This window comes from Drosophila albomicans, chromosome 2L (assembly GCF_009650485.2).
Source record: "Drosophila albomicans strain 15112-1751.03 chromosome 2L, ASM965048v2, whole genome shotgun sequence".
In the NCBI taxonomy this organism is placed as follows: Eukaryota; Metazoa; Arthropoda; class Insecta; order Diptera; family Drosophilidae; genus Drosophila; species Drosophila albomicans.
Window position 1 is genome coordinate 11,267,504 of NC_047628.2, and position 22,833 is coordinate 11,290,336.

General features: G+C 37.3%; 3 protein-coding genes across 7 annotated transcripts in view; 1 reads left to right on the plus strand and 2 right to left on the minus strand.

The window, feature by feature from the left end:
* Nucleotides 1-22,833, minus strand: part of LOC117565699 (fibrinogen-like protein 1) — a 169,469-nt gene that overhangs the window by 137,807 nt on the left and 8,829 nt on the right. The gene's annotated exons all lie outside the window — the stretch shown is intronic.
* The window catches only part of LOC117565729 (fibrinogen-like protein 1), a 47,881-nt gene that overhangs the window by 20,702 nt on the left and 4,346 nt on the right, over nucleotides 1-22,833 (minus strand). The window contains exon 3 of the mRNA XM_052002626.1: nucleotides 21,671-21,784. Within this exon, the coding sequence (XP_051858586.1) occupies nucleotides 21,671-21,784 (114 nt within the window). The remainder of the gene's footprint in view (nucleotides 1-21,670; nucleotides 21,785-22,833) is intronic.
* Nucleotides 5,069-7,794, plus strand: LOC117563806 (probable metabolite transport protein CsbC). Of its 2 annotated transcripts, XM_034242339.2 has the most exons (9): nucleotides 5,070-5,192; nucleotides 5,642-6,053; nucleotides 6,109-6,290; nucleotides 6,351-6,532; nucleotides 6,594-6,986; nucleotides 7,064-7,181; nucleotides 7,252-7,411; nucleotides 7,477-7,604; nucleotides 7,671-7,792. In XM_034242339.2, exons 1-9 carry the CDS (start codon nucleotides 5,147-5,149, stop codon nucleotides 7,724-7,726), a joined length of 1,677 nt encoding a protein of 558 aa, XP_034098230.2. In that variant the 5' UTR covers nucleotides 5,070-5,146; the 3' UTR covers nucleotides 7,727-7,792. The 2 variants fall into 2 exon arrangements, with proteins under 2 accessions (XP_051858577.1, XP_034098230.2); XM_052002617.1 differs by having other exon boundaries at nucleotides 5,069-5,192; nucleotides 7,477-7,794.

Below are 22,833 nucleotides of genomic sequence, written 5' to 3' on the forward strand. Positions count from 1 at the left end.
TACAGTAAAGAATAGTTGTAACATAGATAGAAGCAGAAGATAGAGAAGTAGCTAATAAGAAGAAAAATACATTCTTATAGGGAAAGTAATAGTAAGAGTAGTAGAGGAAATATTATTATTAGTTAACAATTCATTTAGTAGTAGTATTAAAATTAAACCAAATTTTTTGACAACTATCGTAGATTAAGATATTAAAAGATTAGAGAGTAGAGAATAAGAAATACATTAAGAGATTAAAGAGTGGAGAATAAACTGAAGTTTAAAACTGGTATATAGTATTAAGTATTAATAATGAGTTCAAATAGTAGTAGTATTTAAATTATACTGAATCGTTGGATAACAATCGTTACGTCGAGTAGAGAAAATAATAATAGTATTTGAATTATACTGAATCATTGGATAACAACCATTAAGTCCCGTAGAGGAAATATTATTCTCAATAAACAATACGTGGTAGTAGTATAAAAATTATACCAACTCATTGGAAAACTATCAAGGACTAAGATGATTAGTAGCTAGAGCTCCTGATTAAAGAGTTGTAAAAAGAGTAAAATGATAAGTAAAAATACCTAAGCATATATTATATTAGAAATTCGCATAGTTGTAGTATATTAATTATACTAAATTGTTTACTAACTATCACAAGATAAAGCAACCAAATAAAAGATTAAAATACGGAGCTTATAATAAGAGAGTTGCATTAAGAGTAGAGTATTAAAATAATATTTAAAAATACCCCAATTCGTTTAGTAGTAGTGTTTTAATTATACTAAGTTGTTGATTAACTATCGTAAAAGAGTTGTAGAAAGTGTAGAGGATTAAAGTAATAAGTAAAATTTACCCAAGAAGTTTCGAGAATATGAAATTTGAATATGTATTATAGTAGTAGTATTTTAATTATACTGAATTGTTGAATAACTATCGCAGTTAAAGACCAATTAAAACTACGCCGAACAGTACTGAAAATATTATTATCTAATTAATTAAATTCATAAAGTAGCAGCTCTCTAATTATTCTGAGTCGTTGAATATCTTGTGAAGCTGACACTTGAAGCGGAAGACGCCCTTCAATTAAATGCAGATGCCTTAAGTCTGCATCATTTCACTTTGTGATGCATTTGGCAGCTTTGCTCAATTTGTTGGCCCAGACTGGGGTTCGACTTTGGCTCTTTGCCTGATAGGCAGCCGCTTAGCTTGTGGGTCATTTGCCATCACAACTGCCAAAAGCCAACTTAATGGGGCTCATATAATTATGTGCTAATACAAAGTAAGAGAGAGAGAGAGAGGAGGTGGAAATTAAGCTGCTGCCTTTGTCTTTTCCATTTTTTTTTTATCATATCCTTCGAGTGGTTCGGATATCTCATAACATGCCACACACGTAACGCCCACAACACGCTGCTCGACATCTTCCTCCTTCCCGCCCCGCCCCGCCACGGCTTAATGCGATAAAAGTGCCTAAAAGTATTCCAAGCTTTTTGACATGTGCGACATTATCGAGGGGTAATAGAAAGCGAAGGCGGAGGCGGAGGCGGCATCGGCTGCCGGCTGGTCTGATTAATTGAAGTGGAAAATGTGCTTGGTTTACACACACCATGCCACATGCAACATGCCATGCCACGCCGCCTTCAACTGGCAGAATCCTGATTGATGGCACTTGCTTTTAATTAGAATATATTGTGGCATACTTTCTCAGCTCTGAGCTATTAAATTTAAGTGCGAAAGTCGACCAACTCCATTGGGCGTAAGTTTTCAATGCCATTTGTTGCTGGCTGAATTCGCATTTCGTATTTCGCATTTGATTTCTGCCATCCCATCCATGACTTGGGCAATATTTTAAAAGCTTTTGCTTGGCCAACATTTGAATGACGCTTAGGATTCATACAATTTGCATTAACAATATACGACGTCTCTCCCAGGCCATTGTTGCCCTCTATCCATTGTATCTATCTCGCTTTATCTCTCTCTCTTTTTTCTTCTCACTGTTCTGCTCTTCTCGGTGTGCGCCTTTTTTTGTATTGCAAATGTAATGCCTGTCAAACGGCTGTCGGCATGCAATAGTTTTCTTATTTCGCTTCTCTCTTTCTCGCTTTCTACACCCGGTAGTCATAGGGTAAGATGGCATTCTAGCTTAGTACCAATCGAAAGTTATTCAATGTAATGTAACGCCATGAACTATTTAAATTTCCGTATAAACTAAAAAAGTGAGAAACAGTTTTTTAATTTTCCATCTATCTATTTTATCGCAAATTTCAGAGCACAATTCAGTTTAGTCGCCTTCAGAAAATTTCTTATTGTATCCAGTCAAAAATTGTTTATAAAATGTGCTAAAGATGCTAACGTTGTTATAGCAAATAGAAATCAATAAAAGGATTTAACAGAAGACCTTGACCAACTTCATCTGTCTTTGCGTATACTCAATGAACTTAAGACATCTCGATCTTGGAGATTAAATAGAATATACTTGTAAAGTTTTGCTTATAACAAGCTTGTTTTTAAGCAATGTAAGAAAATTGACTGTACGCATAATTGTTTCCAAGTGAAGAAAACTCCTCAATTACCACAGCGAAAGTAAGGTTTCCATAATGTTCTATAATTTTAAATTTTTCTTATTTCCAGTAATCATTTATTATGTTAATCCTATTAAAATATTAATTAGTTGATTATAATTTTAATTTCAATGTTGATTGCGGCTAGTCAAGTCTTAGTGTATTTTCCACCTAATAGTATACCAATATACCCAACATGGCATTCTTTAGATTTTAGTATTTTTTGGTATATTTTATGAATAATACTGTCATGTATTGCATCTATTGAAAATGATATCTGACAGTTAAAGTCAGTCGATTCTAGTATTGTTCTCATTATTCTTCTTTTGTAATCATTATACACTATTTATTTTCCTAAGTATATTAACTTTTTTTTTGATGTACATATATATCAATTAGCGAGTATTTTGCAGTCGGGTGCTCTGGGTAACAGGTTTCTTATTCTTCTTTCTAGTGTATCGCTCGTTCACCTGCCACATGTCAGAGCTGCCGGCTCGTGCGCCTAGTTCCACTCCCGCATCCCCCGCGCCTAGCGTCGTCACAGTTTCTACCTCATTCATGGCCATTATAGACTCATTGTGCGAGACCTACGTAGACGCAGTGTCAGTGTTCGCTTTTCACTTCCACTGCTGCTGCTGTCCTCGCTCGCCTTGCCACACAATCACATTAAGGAGTGTGGATGGGAGAGGGGTGGTGGGTGTTGAGGAGGTGGGGGAGGGGTGCATTTCCGCAGTCAAACTGTGGCACTAACCGTAATTGTTGACTATGTCTGCAAGTCATTCTCTTTTCTCGCTGTCATTTGTACAATTGACAATTGTGATTGCATATGTTATAATGCAGTCGAGGCAAAAGAAAGAGAGAAAGAGCCAAGAGAATAAATAGAGTGAAAGAGAGAGCGCGATAAGCGACCCATCGGGAGACACGTGTAATTCTCGGTCTCGCTCTCATTGTTTGATTGCATCCAAGTGCAAGAATCGTTGACTGCAATTGGAGACCGAATCGAGTTGTGTATTGCTGGGAATTGAGTCGTGTGTATGTTAGAAGCAGTTTAGTAGTTTGACATCTGCTGATTACTGATTGACGAGCTGATGTCGCATTCTCCATCGAGATATGCAGCTTGCAGATAATGGCAAACACTCACATCACACATCAACATTGACGATGATAGACTGACATCCTGATGCCCAGAGACACAAATTGATTCGGCAGCATATTACGGAAAGCATTATAGTTAATAGAATACAAATAATAAAATCTGTTTTGGTTAGTCGTTTAATATTGAAAAAAAAAAATACCATTGATTTAGTTTGAATTATTCGATTTTCTAATTCGAATTTTAAGCGACAACATAAGTACAGTCAGCTACTCAATATATTCAAATCGAAATGGTTCGGTTAAACAGTGTGACCATATATTTCAATCAAGCACTTATTTAGGATATATTTAAACTGACAAAAAGCGGCTGTTGCAGTAGGGGCTGAGTTGATAATCTGGTATATTTATACCCGCTACCTATCGATATACCATATAAACCATTTGCTATATGTTCAGTATTTTTGTAGTATATTTTCGGTATATTTTGAGAATAATACCGCAATATTTTACTTTTATTTAAAATATAGATGTAGCTTTCTTACTTATTTTTGTATCGTCATTCACGCTTTCGTTTTATTCTGATACTCATTCATGAAAGATAGAGAGAAAAGTTTACTCAGCATCACCTTGCATAATATAACATATATAAAATGCTGTACATATGATATAAGAATAGGATAGTAACCACATTATGTAATCTTTTTACAAAATAAACATTCTTATAAATAATATTTCGAATTCTATGGTATGTTGTAAAAATTAAACCAATAACTAAATAAACTTAATAAGCGAAAATTCTAAAAATCATTCAGAATATATGGATGAGATACACGCCTCTTTTCATATTTTGCGACGTAACTAAGATCGTAACGTAGAACATTCGTAGATTAATGAGATTTGTCATGCCGTGTGAACTATGATAAGGTTCGAGAAAGAGATGTCCAGAAGATTATATGGCTTAGGTAAATATGTAAACAAATCGTGCAATTACCAAGTGATTACAAAGTGAGCACACGCCGTGCACAAAACGTGTTAAAAAGTTAACAATCTTTTCTTATCTCAAAATCATCAAAGTGGTTGCTACCTCAAGTTGATTAGCTGTCGTATTTTTTGGGGCGACTGCCTCGTCGTTTGTTGAGGAACCCCGTAGGATGATTAGTGCTCCCAAGAAAGAAATGTTTGTTTTTGTAAAATTAGTCAAACAGATTTTGTTTTTAATTCATTCACTAAATTTATAGCATTATTGCTATGATGATATAAACCCAGTGTCATTCACAAGAATGCATCATTCAGCATCTGAAACGCTTAGAAAACGGCAGCCTGGCGAAATAAATAAAATCCGAACCGAAATCGGAAGCTGTGAACTGTGATCAATTGATATAAATAGTATGTTAAATATTCAACTGAAAAGTGTTTTCTCACAGCGTACGCATTTTAATTGAGTGTCCAATAAATATTTCAATTAAAACAATTTGTGATAGCCATAACTCGAATAGTGCGAAACTATGGCCGAGAAAAGTGCGGCAAAAGTGAATCGTGAAAAAGCGAAAGGTAATGGTGAAATTATAAATTAAAGATCAACAATTTGTATGCATATTATAATGGAATGTGGATGTGAAAAGTGGAGCAAGGAGCAGCCAAGCAAAGTCCTGGAATAATGTTATCTCAAATCATAAAACGAGTCTGATGTAATAATAATGTGTGTTATAAACAAACATTATTCAAAAGTGTTATTATGACAAACAATAATAGAAAAGGTGTAGGGAAATTATTTTTATATTTTTGTTGAAAATTAATTTTTATTTGTGGATTAGTATTTCAACGTTAGATCGAAGTTAAAATAAGTTTCTACTTAAGCGTAGTTTGGAAATATCGTTTGATTTTGTGAATAGATATAGTTTAAAGCGTGAAATTCATGAATAAGGAATACAACAAAGTTTCAGACTTTGTTAATCTTAAGCTTACAAGGAAACTACATAATTTATTTATCAAAAATTCAGATGGGAACTCAAGCAGCACAGCTGTCGCCTCCTCCGGCTCTCACGATGATGCTCCTGCGGACTTCGATAAGGCTATTGTTGCCTCTGGCTTCGGACGTTTCAATCTCATTCTGCTGCTCGTCACTGTACCTGCCACTTGTGCCAATGTGTTTGAGTCGACCACGATGTCGTACATTCTGCCCATAGCTGAGTGTGATCTGCACTTAACACTGACGGATAAAGGAGTCCTCAATGCTTGTGCATATGCTGGCATGATCATCTCGGCAATTCCTTGGGGATATCTGGCCGATACAAAGGGACGTCGTAAGGTGCTCGTCTATGGCTATCTACTTACTTGCATTTGTGTCTTGGGCAGCGCGCTGAGTCAGAGTTTTATCATGCTGGCGACATTCAAGATCTTCGGTGGACTAATGTGAGTGTCTAAATGTTTCTTTGCTCTGGCAACGCATTAACTCTTCAACTTGTAGGGTGAATGGCCCATCGGCTGTGCTGTTTACATATCTGACTGAGATGCATGGTCCCAAGTACAGACCCAGTGTGCTCATGGTGGTTGGCATGATAACTTCAACATCTACGCTGCTGCTGCCTATGTTGGCTTGGGACATCTTCTCCAGACCCTGGGACTTTCTGCTCTTTGGAAGTCTCGATGGTGAGTTAAATCAACTTTGGTATGTAATTGTTAAATATTTATGTTATTGCTCTTAAACAGTTCACAGCTGGCAGATATTTTTGTTTGTCTGCGCGTTGCCCAGTTTGGTTAGTGGATTGGTGCTCTACTTCATGCCCGAGAGCCCTCGTTTCCTGATGAGCCAGTGTCGCAATAAGGAGGCCTTGGAGATTCTGAAAATGATCTATCACGTTAACACGGGCAAGCCAAAGGACACCTATCCAGTAAGCACAATTGCTTGCAATATTCCTTTGAATGCTTTTTATTTGAGTGTTTCTCTTGCAGATAAAATCTCTCATTCTTGAAGTGCCCAGTCGTGATGCACAAAAGGGTGAAGCGATCTACACTATTGAGAATAAGTCAGAGGATAAAGCGGAGCCTGCCAAGCGTCAGTCTCGCACTCTCATGGAAAGTCTTCGCGCTGGCATGCAACAGATGAAGCCCATGTTTCATAAGCCACTCTTGGGTCTAGCCCTTCATTGCTATACGATGCAGTTCTGCATCCTTCTGGGCATGAATACCATACGCCTCTGGTTGCCACAGCTGTTCGCCTCGATGGCCGAGTATGAGGCTGAGCACGCGAACGAAGATTACTCAGCAACGATGTGCACGATTCTCGAGTACAGTGTGAATAAAACAGCTGAGACTTTGACAAATCATGAGAACGCTTGCGCCGTGGTACGTGATAAGGCGATAAGATTAATACGAGTAACAACCCCTTTTTTGCTGACGTATTTCGTCCAACTATCTTGCAGCCAAAAACCATCTCAATGGATATGTACATCAACAATATAATTGTGTCGTTTTGTGGACTTGTGGGTTATTCCTTTGCCGGAGCCATAATCCGTTTAATTGGTGCCAAACGCTTGTTGAGTAAGTCACTTATCATTATCATTTAGAGTTCGCATTTTCTACTTTCTAACTTGCATCTTTTGCTATACAGCTTATGGTCTGCTGGTGTCTGGCGTACTTGGCATTGCGCTCTACTGGTCCATTAACAGTCTGACCACAATAATCATCTCCTCCGTTTTTGTTACTGTCTCTGACGTCGCGATTTCATCTCTTATCGGCGCTGTCGTCGCCCTCTTTCCCATCCAATTGCGGTAAGGCTCAAATAAATGATAAATACGACCAGTTTCGAAGTCTGACAACATTTTGCTCTTTGCAGATCGCTGGTGGTGGCCATTGCCATGATGTTTGGACGTCTAGGAGCGCTCTCAGGGAATCTACTCTTCCCCGTGTTCGTACAGATCGGTTGTATGCCGCCCTTTGTGATGGTCGCTTCAGTTATGCTGCGTAGGTTTTTCGATTTTCAAATATTAATAAGTGTTTATTTCATTTTCTGTTCTTTTCTATTTTCAGTCGCTGCCGTTCTTTCGTACTTTATGCCCAATCCCAAAAGGGCGGCATTTACGTAAGAAATCTTTTGTTTATCTTTAGATAAATAGTACTATTGCGAATTAAGTTGTATAAATATTTGTTGAAAAACCTTTTATTGATAGTTTAGTTTAGTTTAGTTTATTGTGGCTGACAAGCCTCTTAAATAATATATCAAAATTTGAATAAATTCCATTTGACATAAAGTTTGTTAATTCCTTTGTATGGGTCTTCAAGGAGAAGCTGGAGCATGCAGAACAGAACCTATTGCTATATATTTTTATTTTTATTTTATTCATTTTTCCGAATTTAAAAAAAATTACAGACAATCATCCGACATTGAAATCTCTTCTGCCGAAAGAGAATCTAGGCCGAGACTCTAGGTTATCATTACTTGACCTCTCTCATTCAGATCTATTGAGCGGAATCCACATCCGCTTCAGATTTTCAATGTCTTTAACGAAATATTCAGTTCGAAATTTATTTTGTTTGCGGGCAGTCGAAACATTTAAAATGCGCAGAATAAAATTTAACGGAGCTTTGTTACTGATGGTTCTTCAAATACTCTTGGTGGCTACAACAACTGGATATGAAGTGAGATCAAAGACATAATACTAAGAAGAATAAAGAGTGATTAAAGTGTATACCTTTTCTTTCTATCAGACTTGTGAATCAGACCGAAAAACGGAAGAACAGTGCCGTCTTCATAATTATAAAACTGTAAAACCATTGCTCGATTATTTCAGGCAGGTTAGAAATGAGTTAGAACAAAGCGAAACTAAGGAAAAGCAGATGAGTGATCTTATGGAAAAATATCATGAAATTGTAAGAATTCATGAAACATTCATGAAGGAGGCAGCTCTATTAAATGAGTATAAAAACAAAGTAATCAAAGGGGAAAACGATTTGCAATTGTGTCAAAATAAAGTTGATAAATCTGAATCTGAAATTCATTCACAACAAAATATTATCCTTAAATTAAAAGAACAACTATCAGATAAATCCACCAACTTAGAAAATTGTCAAGTTCAATTAAATTTTGTTAATTCTAGTTTAATTGAAATAGATCAATATATTAAAAATAACACTGAACATCAGAAAACACTTGAGTTGAAATTAGAGAAGAGTAAATCTATATCAATAAGGCATGAAAAAGATATTCAGCTATGTCGTTCAGAAATCAATGAATATAATAGGACATCAGAGAACATTAGAGAAGAAGAACAGAAAAAGATTCATATGAAATTAAAAGAATGTGAAACTAAGCTTAGTCAATCTGTATTAATTCCCACAACATGCATCCTTTTCGGAGATTATTCAGGAGTTCATCAACTAAATGTCTCTGGCATAGGTTTATTCAATGTTTTGTGCGATAGTCAGTTAGCTGGACCTGGATGGATTGTAATACAACAACGAGTTGGGGGGAAAGAAAGTTTCGATAGGGATTGGGCAACGTATCGTAAAGGTTTCGGTTCTTTTGAAAGTGATTTCTTTCTTGGCTTAGAAAAGATACATCGTATCACGAGCTTGCAGCGTTTCGAACTTTACGTACATATGGTTGCTGAGAATGGAAGTACCTACTACGCTCGTTATGACGACTTCAAAATATCTGATGAAGATAATGGATATTCACTGAGTTTGGGTAAATTGAATGGAACTGTTTTTGAGGATGGCTTGAGATACTCTGACAACATGAAATTCACAACATTCGATCACGACAACGACAAAAATGATCGTGGTAATTGCGCAGACTGGTTTAAAAGTGGCTGGTGGCACAATAATTGTTTTTCTAGGTAAATATTGCAAATTTTTATTTTCGAAGGAATACACATAATTATAGATTTATGTTGTTTCTTATGCAGTAATTTGAATGCATCATATGAGCAGAAACTACGTTGGTGCTACTATGAGTGCATTTTCCTTAAAGAAGTTAAGATGCTAATTCGCCCCAAAGAAGCGATGAAGAAGTGATAAACTGAAAAGCTGAAATTCCCATATTTGACTCAATTATGTAATAATTTATACATATATAATTGGTGCATTAAGAAATTGCGTTCTGAAAAATAAAACGATCGACTATTTAATGCAGCGATTTATTTTTTGATTGGAAATAGATCAGGTTTTATTGCATTTATTGTAGCTTTTTTTGCAGAAAATTTTAAATCTTTAGACGCTTTCAATAGAGCTGCAAATACTTTAAAGTCATTAAACTTATGATTATCCTGTATATATCCTTTCAGTCGAACGTTGAATGTTAATGTAATTTAAGAAATGATCTTCATGTATTCGTTTCTTATCTAAACATAAATGATGCAGTTTTGTTACTAATAATACATACAAAATTTTGTTTTTGCAACATCAGTTGATGGAAAGGTAATAATAATTACACAAAGCAGTGTATTATAGTGGGTGCTATAAGTGTATTTATTTTGTTCTTATTAGACAGATGAATTCGACCAACAAATGGAAGAACAGTATACCTATACAAGTAAGAAAGCTACAGTCGAGTGTGCTCTACTGCGAGATACCCGCTACCCATTTTAAATAAAATATAAAATATTGCGATATTATTCTCAATATTTCAAACATACTACAAGAATACTAAAAATATACCGAATGGTATTTTTGGTATATCGATATAGTATCACATTCAAAATCTACCATAGACGGCTCAATATACCTGATTGTAATACACAAATGTATTTCTTTAATAACTTCCACAAATTTGTAACTTGCAGCAAACTTGATCTGCATGCAAACATAGCAAATGCTGTTGAAAAAATACTATATCTCTATCTCTTATAGTCTCTGAGATCTAGGTGTTCATACGTACGGACGATCAGACGAACATGACTAGATCGTCTCGGCTGTTGACGCTGATCAAGAATATATTATATATACTTTAAGGGGTCGGAGATGCCTCGCTATGCCTATTACATACATTTCCTGTCGGCACAAAGTTATAATACCTTTCTACGCTATGGATGGACTTTCGCCAGCAATGCTGCAAGCCAGCACGCCCACGATTGTTTCGTGACTATCGGGTATCTATTCGGCGTGCCTCGCATGGGGTCATATCCCCACTCTTTGGAGGACCTCGAAAGTCATTTTCCTGCCCAAGGCGGGCAAATGCAGTCATGCGGTTCCTAATGACTTCCGGCCTATCAGCCTAACCTCCTTCCTGCTAAAAATATTGGAAAAGCTATTTGATTTGCACATCAGAAGCAACTCAATGCATCTGTTGTCCCCACATACACAAAGGGCAAGTCCATTAAGACTGCTCTCCATGCTCTAGTAGCCTCCATTGAAAAAGCAGACCACTATAAAGAATATGCCTTGGGTGCATTTCTTGACATTTCAGGCGCCTTCAATAACGTCACCACTGACGCTATTATGAAGGGCCTTACCTCAGTTAACACGGCACCAGCGATCCACAGGTGGGTCAACCGCCTTCTTTGTGACAGGCGGGTGGTAGCTACGTGGGGCGATGCGGCCATTACAAAGGTAGTGCGAGGTGGCACTCCCCAGGGTGGGGTTCTCTCACCTCTCCTTTGGAATTTGGTCGTAAAAAGCCTACTTCTAAAATTTACTAGACGGGTTCCCAAGTTAATTGCCTATGCTGACGACATAAGCATTTTGATAACTGGGAAATGCCCAACCACCCTTAGTTCCGTAATGGAACTTACTTTGCGGGAAGTTAAAGCATGGGCCGAATCAGCCGGGCTCAGCATTAACGCGGACAAAACGGACCTTATCCTCTTCACGAAGAGGTATAAGGTACCTGCGTGGTCCCCCCCAAAAATAGGCTGCACTATGCTAAAGCCGAGCCTAGCAGTAAAATACCTAGGTGTGGTCCTGGACAGCAAACTGACATGGAAGCTCAATGTGTTAGAAAGGGTGAAGAAGGCCACCGGAGCCTTGTACATGGCGAAAAAAATGCTTAGTTGCCCTTGGGGCCTCTCTCCAAATCTAATGCGGTGGATATACATCTCAGTTGTTCGCCCTATCCTCACCTACGGTGTTCTAGTGTGGTGGCATGCCACGGAAAAAAGGACGTACCTATCCATCATGGAAAGGACACAGCGTCAAGCGCTACTGTGTATCACAGGCGCTCTCAGGTCGACGCCAACTAAAGCCCTCGAGGTAATAGCTGGTGTCGAACCATTAAACCTATACGCGCAATCCATAGCCGCAAAATCGTCCCTACGGATTGCCGCAACTGGCAATCTGGGTCTGCTAGGCTATGGTCACAGCGCCATTGGTAGGGAGACTAGTAGAGACTTGGACTATACTATCCCTTACCAGTACTGACCATATTAACACAATATTCCTGGAACCGGAGTGCTGGCGGGAAGGGTTATGCATTCCCGAAGCCCTCAACCTCTTCACCGACGGGTCGAAGATGGATGATGGTGTCGGAGCGGCCGTATACTGCCCAGACCCGGTCTCCAAACAATCCTATAAACTCCCAGACCATTGCAGTATCTTCCAGGCGGAAGTTTTTGCCATTGGCAAGGCTGCCGAATTGGCTCGGGTTTACAGCGTAATCACACCTCTATTAACATCTTTGTTGACAGCCAGGCTGGAATAAGATCAATGCACTCTGATGTGGTCAAGTCCAAAGTTGTCCTGGACAGCAGAAGAGCAATAGAGTCGCTGAACGCATCTGCGGTCGTGCGTATCTATTGGATCCCAAGCCACCAGGGCATCGATGGCAACGAGATCGCAGACACTCTCGCCAAAGAGGAGTGGGGCTCGATGTCGGTAACATGTGCAATGTTCCGATATCCCTGCGAACTCTAGGCAGTGAAATTGAGGTGCGCTCTAGACTTCAGTGGGACGCGAGCTGGCGTAATGCCAACTCGTGCAAAACTGCAAGGCTGATGTGTGCCTCTACTAACAAAAACTTAACCAAATTCGTCATGCAGCTTTCAAGGAAAGACTGCAGGCTAATGCTAGGCATTTTAACTGGTCACTGTCTGTCAGCTGTCCATGCTGTAAAGCTGGGCATCACGAACAGTGATCAGTGCAGGAAATGCAACGAACCCGGGGTTAAGGAAACACTTGAGCATCTTCTCTGTAGATGCCCAGCGTTATCCCGACTCCGGTTGAAATACCTTAATTCGCCGTGCCACAACGATCTTCGGGACGTTTCACGGCTACCTCCTAGGATGCTGCTGGCTTTTGCCAAAAATGCATCCATACTGCGCGATTTCTGAGACGTAGAGAAGCTACCGTTACAGCTACGGACCTCCACTGGTCTATGCTTTGCCCCGTACAGGGGCAGCCGGTCCTACCTAAACCTAAACCTTTCTACGCTATGGTATTAAAAGTTTCCTAAAATTGAAGAGTAGTAGAGTATCAAAATACAAAGCAAAATTAAATTTGTATTGCAATGATAATTTACGAAATATTTTGATGACACGTAGCATCAGAATGTCAGAGTCAGCTGCACGCTACAAAAGCAGCGAGCTGTCTTTATAGCCGCTCTATTCATAAGTTGACCGAAAAACGCCAGCACAATAACCGGCAAGAGATGAAGAATGGAAGAAAGAGCTGAAGTCAAGCCCGAATCGCATCAGATATCAACGCCAGGCAATTTCGCTTTGGCCATTGTCCGCAACGAGTTTATCTTTCATCCGTTCGCCATTCGCCATTCGCCTCGTTTCGCTTCGCCTCGCCTCGACTCGTCTCGACTTCACTTGGCCAATGTGTCGAGAGCTTTTTGGTGCGTGCCGCGTCTCAAAATGGTTATCAAGTGAGGCAGCTGCTGAAGAATGGGAAAGTGAGTTGAGGCAATGATGGAGAGATGAGGCAAAGGACCAACAAAAAAAAAAAAAAAAAAGAGGAAAACTATGCAACCAAAGAGCTGCACGTGCAGCTCATTGACGAATACTCGACTTGCACTCACATTCACATTCACACTCGTTATGCTGGCAGCTGGCAGCGGACGAGATACATTCAGTCATCGTGCAATATGGCCAAAAGCCAAGCTGCAGCACAATTTGTTGCTCTCGAGGCAAAGTTTAGGCCAAATGGCATAACTTTAACAATGCGGCACGAACCTCGCTCTGAGTAGCCTCAGACCTGCCACACACCTGTGCCTGCCTGCCTCCAAGCAATGTTGCCACAGCTGCCACATCTGCAATGTTTCCCTGCCACTTTCCCGTTCCCCGTGTTGCCCTTTCAATCAAAATCAAAGCTTTTCGTGCCAACAGTTCTTGAAAACTTCAAAAGGTGCTAACTAACCGCATTCATACAATCTGCTGCTGCTTTTCTGCTGCTGTTGATGCCTTTTCGTTCGTCTGACTTATCGGATTTACAGGTTTTGCTCCCCTAACTGGACACCTGAAGGAGGGAGCACCAAATAGGGGAAGCAAAATATACGAGGGTTGCTATTTAAGTTTCTGGCCTAGGTCACTTCTAGCCATATTAGGACCAATTGGCTATTTCCCAAAAAAAGTTTGGACTTTTATCAATAAAAGCTCCATACAACTTGTTCATGTACGAGCACGTTTGATATCGATAAACGATTAATCAAAAACTTACCTCGGCAGAAAAATCGAATTAACTCGTGAACACTTTTGAGCAAAAATTTTTCACAACTTTCGACTTGGATTATTACGACACGAGTGCACCGATGAACTTAAATCTTTATAAGGCGATGAAGTGCCATCCTATAGCCCTGTGAAATACTGGTTTAATGGATTCTATCGTGGCCGATGCTCGCTAGAAGACGAAGGTTGTGAAGGTCGTCCAAAAACGGACGTTGGGCCAGAAAACATTGATGCCGTGCGTGAACTGATAATGCTAGATCGACATGTGACATATCGTGAGATAGAGGCATCCTTTGACATTTCTTCCACCAGAATACATTCGATATTGCATAAACACCTGGTCGTAAAAAAGGATTGTTCTCATTGGATCCCGCACAATTTAACGATTGCTCAAAAAAAGGCTTGTGTGGATTGGTTCAAAGAAATTTTGAAAAAATACATTCCCTGTGCTTCAAAAGACATTTATAAGATGGTCACAGGTGACGAATCATGGATCTATGGTTATGAGCCCAAAACAAAACAGCAATCGACCGTGTGGGTCTTTGAAGACGAGCCAAATCCAACGAACCTTGTTCGTGGAGGAAGCACTATTCAGCAAATGGTCGCCTGTTTCTTCGGTAAAACTGGTCATGTGGCGACTGTTTCGCTTGAGCAATGTAGGACGGTCAATTCTGAGTGGTACACCATAATTTGTAAGCCTGAACTCCTTGTAGAAATTCGAAAAACGAACAAGAAAAGATGGATCATTCCGCACCATGACAACGCGAACTCCCACACACCAGCTCAAACCCGCGCCTTTTTTTGCGGTCAAAACGTGGAATTCATGGGTCATCCGCCGTACAGCCCTGACTTGACTTCTTTTTATACCCGCACATCATCGAAAAAAGGCGTGGTCATTGATTTTCGATGTCAGAAGATGCTGTTAAAGTGTTCAAAAACCATGTTTTGGAGGTGCCTCAATCAGAGTGGAAAAAGTGCTTCGACAATTGATTTGAGGGCATTCAAAAGTATATAAATCTTGCTGGAGAATACTGTGACAAACAATAAATCCATTTTTTTTTATAAATATTCGCATTTTCATTATTAGGCCAGAAATATAAATAGCAACCCTCGTACGAGAATGTAATCAGTTGGCAAGGCTTTTTGTTGGCACTCAAGCGAGACATGTCTTTTGTACGATTTAATTAATAACTAATGTTCTTACGGATTTATCTATACTATTTAGGTAATAAAAATAATGAGATGAGTTAGCCAAATTTGGCTGTCTAACTACAACTATGAGAGCTACTCTAAGGGGAGTGTGAGAGCTATTCTCATTAAACCAAACTAAGCATTTTTGTAGAGGATTCCAAATAAATACTAAACAGAAATATAGTACTTAAAAAGTAACGAAATAAAAATGTTCAATATTTATTTTTTTTTGATGATCCCATAATTAATGGTTCTTATAATAAATATTCCACAATGTAAAAAAAAAAAAATTAAATTGATATAGTAAGTTTTATATAATTATATAATTTTGTATAACGCAACAGGCAGAAGGCAGCTTCTTTGACTCTTTAAAGTATACACATTCTTGATCAGCGTCAACTGTCGAGACGATCTAGACATGTCCGTCTGTACGGACAGACCTAAATCTCAGAGACAATAAGAAATAGTAATAATTTGTGCGCCCGCAAATCGAAAAATATCGAATAGCAAGCGTAATTTTAAAGCTAGAGCGGCTATTTTTGGTATATAGTATTCAATTCCTGAAAAACTGTTTGTACTTTATGGTGTATTTTAGTATTATGTGAATATACCAAATATATGTTTTGCTTTCGAATTTGTATAAATAAATATTATGTGTTATGATGACTTTTCTTTTGACTTGATATGTCAACATATTTTGACGTTTTAAAATATTTTCCCAAAAGGCCTTCTGTGACTTTATAAAAAATTCGTATTTAGGAATTTCTTTGAATTGTATTTACATAAGGTATATTTAGGTGATTCTCCATTTTCAAAGGTGCACATAATACAGAATTTATGATTTCTGATGTTGTAAGCAATATTTCTATGCACGACGCGTAGCGTTGAGCTAACAACATTCTTGCCTAGTTTCCTAACTTTTTTTTTTTTTTGCTCAGCTTTTCTTCTTGTACACAACGAACAATTGTGAAAAATTCTTGACACATTTTTTGATTGCATTTGTTGTTGTTGCTGTTATTATAGTATTTACTGTTGTTGTGGTTGTTGTTGTGGGAGTAGTTGGTGTTGTGGTCGTGTTGAAGTCAACGGTTATGGGCAAATAAAATGTGGCATGCCCCCGACTGTCATTGGGATCCGCCTGTGATTGTGTGTGTGTGTGTGTGGTGTCCCTAACAAGTGTGTGCAACTGTGTTGTACAAATGCGATTACTTATACGCAGCGTGTGCCAACCAAGGTTGTTCCATTTTGTATAGAGCAAAAACTAAATTACAAAAGGGATGCAGGACATGCCAGCAAAGACAGAGACACAGTCCCATAATTCCCCCCTCTCTCTCTCTTTCCCTCTATCTCCCAGTTGCTCTTTTAGATAGAAGTTGCCTTGATTCTAGGCAGAATTCTAGGCATGTCGCGTATAATTTAAACTCAGGCCACAATCATGTGTGTGTGTGTGTGTGCGAGTCACGTGCTATTGTGAAATTTCATTTGTGGTATTTTCAGAAGAACCTTTTGCTTTTTCTGCTGCTGATGGCTGCTGGTTGCTAAACTTGCAATCCAACTATTAAAAACTGATCCCCAGCAAGGACAAGTGGCCAGAGAGTGCTAAGTAAATCGCATTAGCGTCTCGAGAGCCTGTTGAACACTCTACTCTGCTGCTGCCTGACGCATTCTAAGTCCAAGCTAAGCCATAAACCAAGCAGCCCCAGTTCAGTTGTCGCTCTAGATCAAATTTTGCATTTACTACGTCTACGAGCTGAGTTTAATAAAAATGTTGCCCCAATCAACGTTTCACTTTCTCTCTCCTTTCTGCTGTCTTTACATAAACAAAAGAGGAGACCATTATGAAGTGCGGCAGAGGTAAGAGGCAGCTGGTAAAAGCTATTCACAGCATTGTAGCATGCGCCGGGCATTTATAAGCAATTTATAGAATATGTAAACCTAGCTCTAGAGTCCCCATTTTCCCCCACCCTCCCTCACTCTCCTCGCTCGACATTCGACCCGATTCATGACTGCCTCTGCCTGTCTGGGCTTTTTTTTATCTTTCTGTAATCGGAGCTGACTCAAGTTGTTAAACAGAAGCGAGCAGCAAGTTTGCCAAGGACCGCACAGCTTAAAGCAATGTGGCCAGTTAATCAGGGAAGCGGGTTGAGGCGACTGTTCTAGGTAGATAATGAAATTCAGCGAATACAATCAAACAATTAATTGAACAAGTTTCGCGAGAAGAACGCAAAAATTATGCGAAACATAAACAGCAACAATTTTTTTTAAAGGCTTTATTAGGGATTATATTTTTATTGAATAAATAATAACATAATTGAGATGGGGTAGCAAAGAAAGTAGGAGCGCTAAAGTCGAGTGTGCTCGACACGTGCTACACAATTTTTATAAACACTAGACAGTGCGGTATTACAAAATCAATATACTTAAAAATACTGAAGTATACCGAAAGCTATATTTGTTATTACTACATTAAAATGATACCAAATTATTATAAAATGCCATTTAAACCCGATAACTGCTGCCGTTTTTGTGTTGACGTTAATAAAAACAGTACCCTAGTATTACAAAATTTAAATACTTAAAAAATACTGAAATATACCGAATGTTTTATTTGGTATATCTATATAGTTCTAAGTAAAATTGTGTGGGCATTAACTTAAAATATACCAAAATAATATACTAAATATACAATTTTAAAATTTTATTTTAAAATATACAGAAAAAAATATTTGGTATATTGATATACTACTACATTCAGAATATACCAAATTATTATAGAATTCAATTTATACCCGGAATTTGCAGCCGTTTTTGTGTCGACGTTGATCAAGAATATATATAGTATGTATGAATATTTCAAGGGGTCGTAGAATTCTTCTACTACCTGCTACATATGTACATACATATATGTATTTCCTGTGCGCACAAAGATATTATATCGTTTTACTCTATGGGTATCGTTTTACTCTAGCGGGTATCAAAATCGAATTGTATAAGCACACATCATTTTATTGCTCCTCGATTAAATTGAAAAGTGAATTCGAAATAGCAAACAAACCATAAACATTCAGATAAACTAGCTCTATACATTTAGTTGTTGATTTATGTACCGAGTATTAATTGCTAATAAATATTTGCTGTGCTGAACTGATATTTGATTACACATTTGATTCGCCTACTCTTCCAATTCTAATGCCATTCTTGGCTTCACTCTCTGATACCGCAAAAGAACTTGTTTAAACAAGCAAAACCTATTGCCAACACTCGCTGAAATTTGTTGGCAAGCAAAGCCGCAAAGAGCAAATACACAAACCACACAATGAGCTCAGACCGAGAGAGAGAGAGAGAGAGAGAGAGGGAAACGAAAGTCGAGGTAGCGCGTTGCATATGTGGGAAGAACTTTCAGCAATTTGCTTGCTGTCCCAATCCGTTGATGAAATTCACCAACTTGTAGCTAGCAAATTAATTGAAATACTCAACCTCCCTCAAAAAAATAAAACAAGTTGAAGACAGCAAGAGAGAGAGGGGAGAGCGATGTTTTGCCATTTGGCGTTCAAATTAATTTGCTGCCAACAAATTCGTTGGAGAATTGCTTAACAAATGTTCTTTATTTTTAGCAATCGTTTTAGTTTGTTAGCGCAACAAAAGTTTTTGGCGCTTTGCCGCACTATTGAGTGCTAAGTACTTTTTGCTTTTTTCTGTTCTGCCTTGTTCTTGGCGCTTTTGTTTTTTTCCGGCTTACTTAAATTGGCAGCAGGTGAGAATTTTCGAGCGGCTTTGAACGCCTCAGCTCACAAAGGGTTAAGTCGCAACTCATTTGCATAATTTTTAGCAGAAACCTATATATAGTATACTTAGTGGGTCTATAGAACCTGAGACCCAAAAGGCCAAAAACCGAACCCAAACCCAATCCCAAACCTAAAAGACAGCTGCAATTAACTTTAATGAGTATTAATGCTTATAAGATTCTTCGGCTTGGTTGGACAGAAAAGGGTCGTCATATGTTAGCACTTGACACGTTTTAAATTGCGGATCATCATTTAAGTAATGGGCATTCACTTTTATTCATAATGAAATTCTTTAGTTTTTTAAATGCAAATATTTATCATATTTAGATAAAGTAAAATTATTAGTGTTTGCGAAATATAGTCTGGTTGTTCATAATATTTATGTTCAGTTCTTAACGCTTATAAAATTTTTAACTAGTTATGTTGTTTATAATGATTTGAAGTTCCGTTCAATCTACAAACAGTTTCCCATTTTCTTAATTAAATAACTAATGGTTGAGGTGGAAAATGTTTTAAAACCTATTTAGTTTAACATAATTTTCATTTAAAGTATTCAAACATAAATTTAAATACGATACTTTAAATGAATATAAAGTTCTTCTGCTTGTTACTCTATCAAATTATCGTGTTCATTCCTTCACAACAGTTTTTATAATTTCAGTTTTTCATAAGTTAAACTGCATGTGTATTTAACTACCATTTTTATTGTCCATTAATTAAATTACGCATTAAGTTCCCAAGCAGGCATAAAAACGTTTATCAATATACATACAAATATGCAAGGTTATATTGATTTCGAAATAACAAACATTGTCAAACTCACGTTATTGTCGTGCTCTGCGCCCAAAGAATTATCTTCAAAACAATATACTATATATATACATGTGATATAAAGAACAACGAGTTAATAGAGTAAAATAAATATAAACATTCGAGTGTGCTCGACTGTGAGATACCCGCTATGAACGCAAAACAGAGCGGTATACATTTTCAATTATACCAAATTAATATACTACAAAATAGGAAAAAAAAATATACCAAACTTCTTGATCAGCGTCAACAGCATCTCCGTCTGTCTGTCTGTCTGTCCGTCTGTCCGTATGAAACACTGGATCTCAGAGACTATAATAGATAAAGCTATAATTTTTTTTCCGACAGCATTTGTTATGATTGCACGCAGATCAAGTTTTTTTTCCTCAAATTTTGATTAATAACAAACGTATTTTTAAATCTAATTTTTGCGAATTTTTGTATATGCAGTAATAACTATAGTAGTTATGATTCCTAAAAATTTGGTTGCGATCGGATAAAAATTGTCAAAGTTATTAAAGAAATACTTTTGTATGGGTAAAAAAAACACCTACTTACTAGGGCTCTGTGGTTGACAATCTGGTATATTGTGCCGTCTATGGTATGTTTTGAGTGCGGTATTATATCGATAAACCAAATATTTTTAGTATTTTTGTAGTATATTCGGTATATTTTGATAAAAATACCGCTAAATATATTTCTTTTATTCAAAATGGGTAGCGGGTATCTCACAGTCGAGTACACTCGAATTGTGAAATTATTATTACCTTACCATAAACTGATGTTACAAAAACCAAATTTTTTAGGTATTATTAGTAACAATGTTTAGTCAAGAAACGAATATGTGTAGATAATTTCTTAAATTATATTAATATTCAAGGTTCGACTGAATGGATATATACAGGATAATCATAAGTTTACTGACTTTTAAGTATTATATTTGCACCTCTATTAAAAAGCTACATCAAAACATACAATAAATGCAATAAAAACTGATCTATCTCCATTCAAAAAATAAATCGCTGCATTAGATAGTCGCTCGATTTATTTTTCAGAACGAAATTTCTTAATGCACCAATTATATATAAATGATTACATAATTAAGTCAAATATGGGAATTTCAGCTTTTCAGTTTACCATTTCTTCATCGCTTCTTTGGGGCGAATTAGCATCTTAACTTCTTTAAGTATAATGTACTTCTTTTCCCACCAACCTAGTTTTGGCCCATATGGTGCATTTAAACGACTGCATAAGAAAAAACAAAAATCTATAATTATGTGTCTTGCTTCGAAAATGAAAATTTGCAATATTTACCATGTATAACAATAATTATACCACCAGCCACTTTCATTCCAGACTGCGCAATTATTAACATCATTTTTGTCGTTGTCGTGATCGTATGTTGAGAATTTCATGTTTTCAGTGTCTCTCATGCCATCCTCAATAAAAGTTCCATTGGATTTACCCAAACTCAGTGCATATGCATTATCTTCATCAGATATTTTGAAGTCGTCATAACGAACGTTGAAGGCACTTCCATTCTGAGCAACCAAATGTATGTAAAGTTCGAAACGCTGCAAGCTCGTGATACGATGTATTTGCTCTAATCCAAGAAAGAAATCACTTTCAAAAGAACCGAAACCTTTGCGATACGTTGCCCAATCCCTCTTGAAACTCTCATTTCCCCCAACTCGTTGTTGTATTACAATCCATCCAGGTCCAGCTAACTGACTATCGCACAAAACATTGAATAAACCTATGCCAGAGACATTGAGTTGATGAACTCCTGAATAATCTCCGAAAGGGATGCATGTTGTGGCATTTAATTTATCAAGCTCAGATTGACATAACTGATTTTCCTTTACTTTATCTATTAGCTTAGTTTCACATTCTTTTAATTTCAATTGAATCTTTTTCTGTTCTCTAATGTTGTCTGATGTCCTATTTAATTTGTTCATTTCTGAACGACATAACTGAATCTCTTTTTCATGATTTATTAATATAGATTTACTCTCTTCTAATTTCAACTCAAGTGTTTTCTGATGTTCTGTTATTTTTAATATTCTCACTAAATCTCTTTATAGTTTCATCTTTTTCAATTAATCTAGAATTTACAGATTTTAATTGAACTTGACAATTTTCTAAGTTGGTGGATTTATTTGTTAGTTGTTCTTTTAATTTAAGAATAATATTTTGTTTTGAATTAATTTCAGATTCAGATTTATCAATTTTATTTTGACACAATTGCAAATCGTTTTCCCCTTTGATTACTTTGGGTTTATACTCATTTAATAGAGCTGCCTCCTTCACGAATGTTTCATGAATTCTTACAATTTCATGATATTTTTCCATAAGATCAGAATTTAGTTCACTTATCTGCTGTTCCTTAGTTTCACTTTGCTCTAACTCATTTCTAACCTGTCTGAAATAATCAAGCAACGGTTTCACAGTTCTATATGTATGAATGCGGCACTGTTCTTCCATTATTCGGTCTGATTCACAAGTCTGATAGGAAGAAAAAGTATACACTTTAATCACTCTTTGTTCTTCTTAGTATTATGTCTTTGATCTCACTTCATCTCCAGTTGTTGTAGCCACCAAGAATATTTGAAGGACCATCAGTAACAAAACTCCGTTATATTGTATTCTGCCCATTTTAAATGCTTCGACTGCTCGCAAGTAAATTGAATTTGGAACTGAATTTCGTTATTTCGTTAAAGTCATTTAATGTCTGAAGCGGATGTGGATTCCGCATTCTGAACGAGAGAGGTCAAGTAATGATAACCTAGAGTCTCGGCCCTAGAT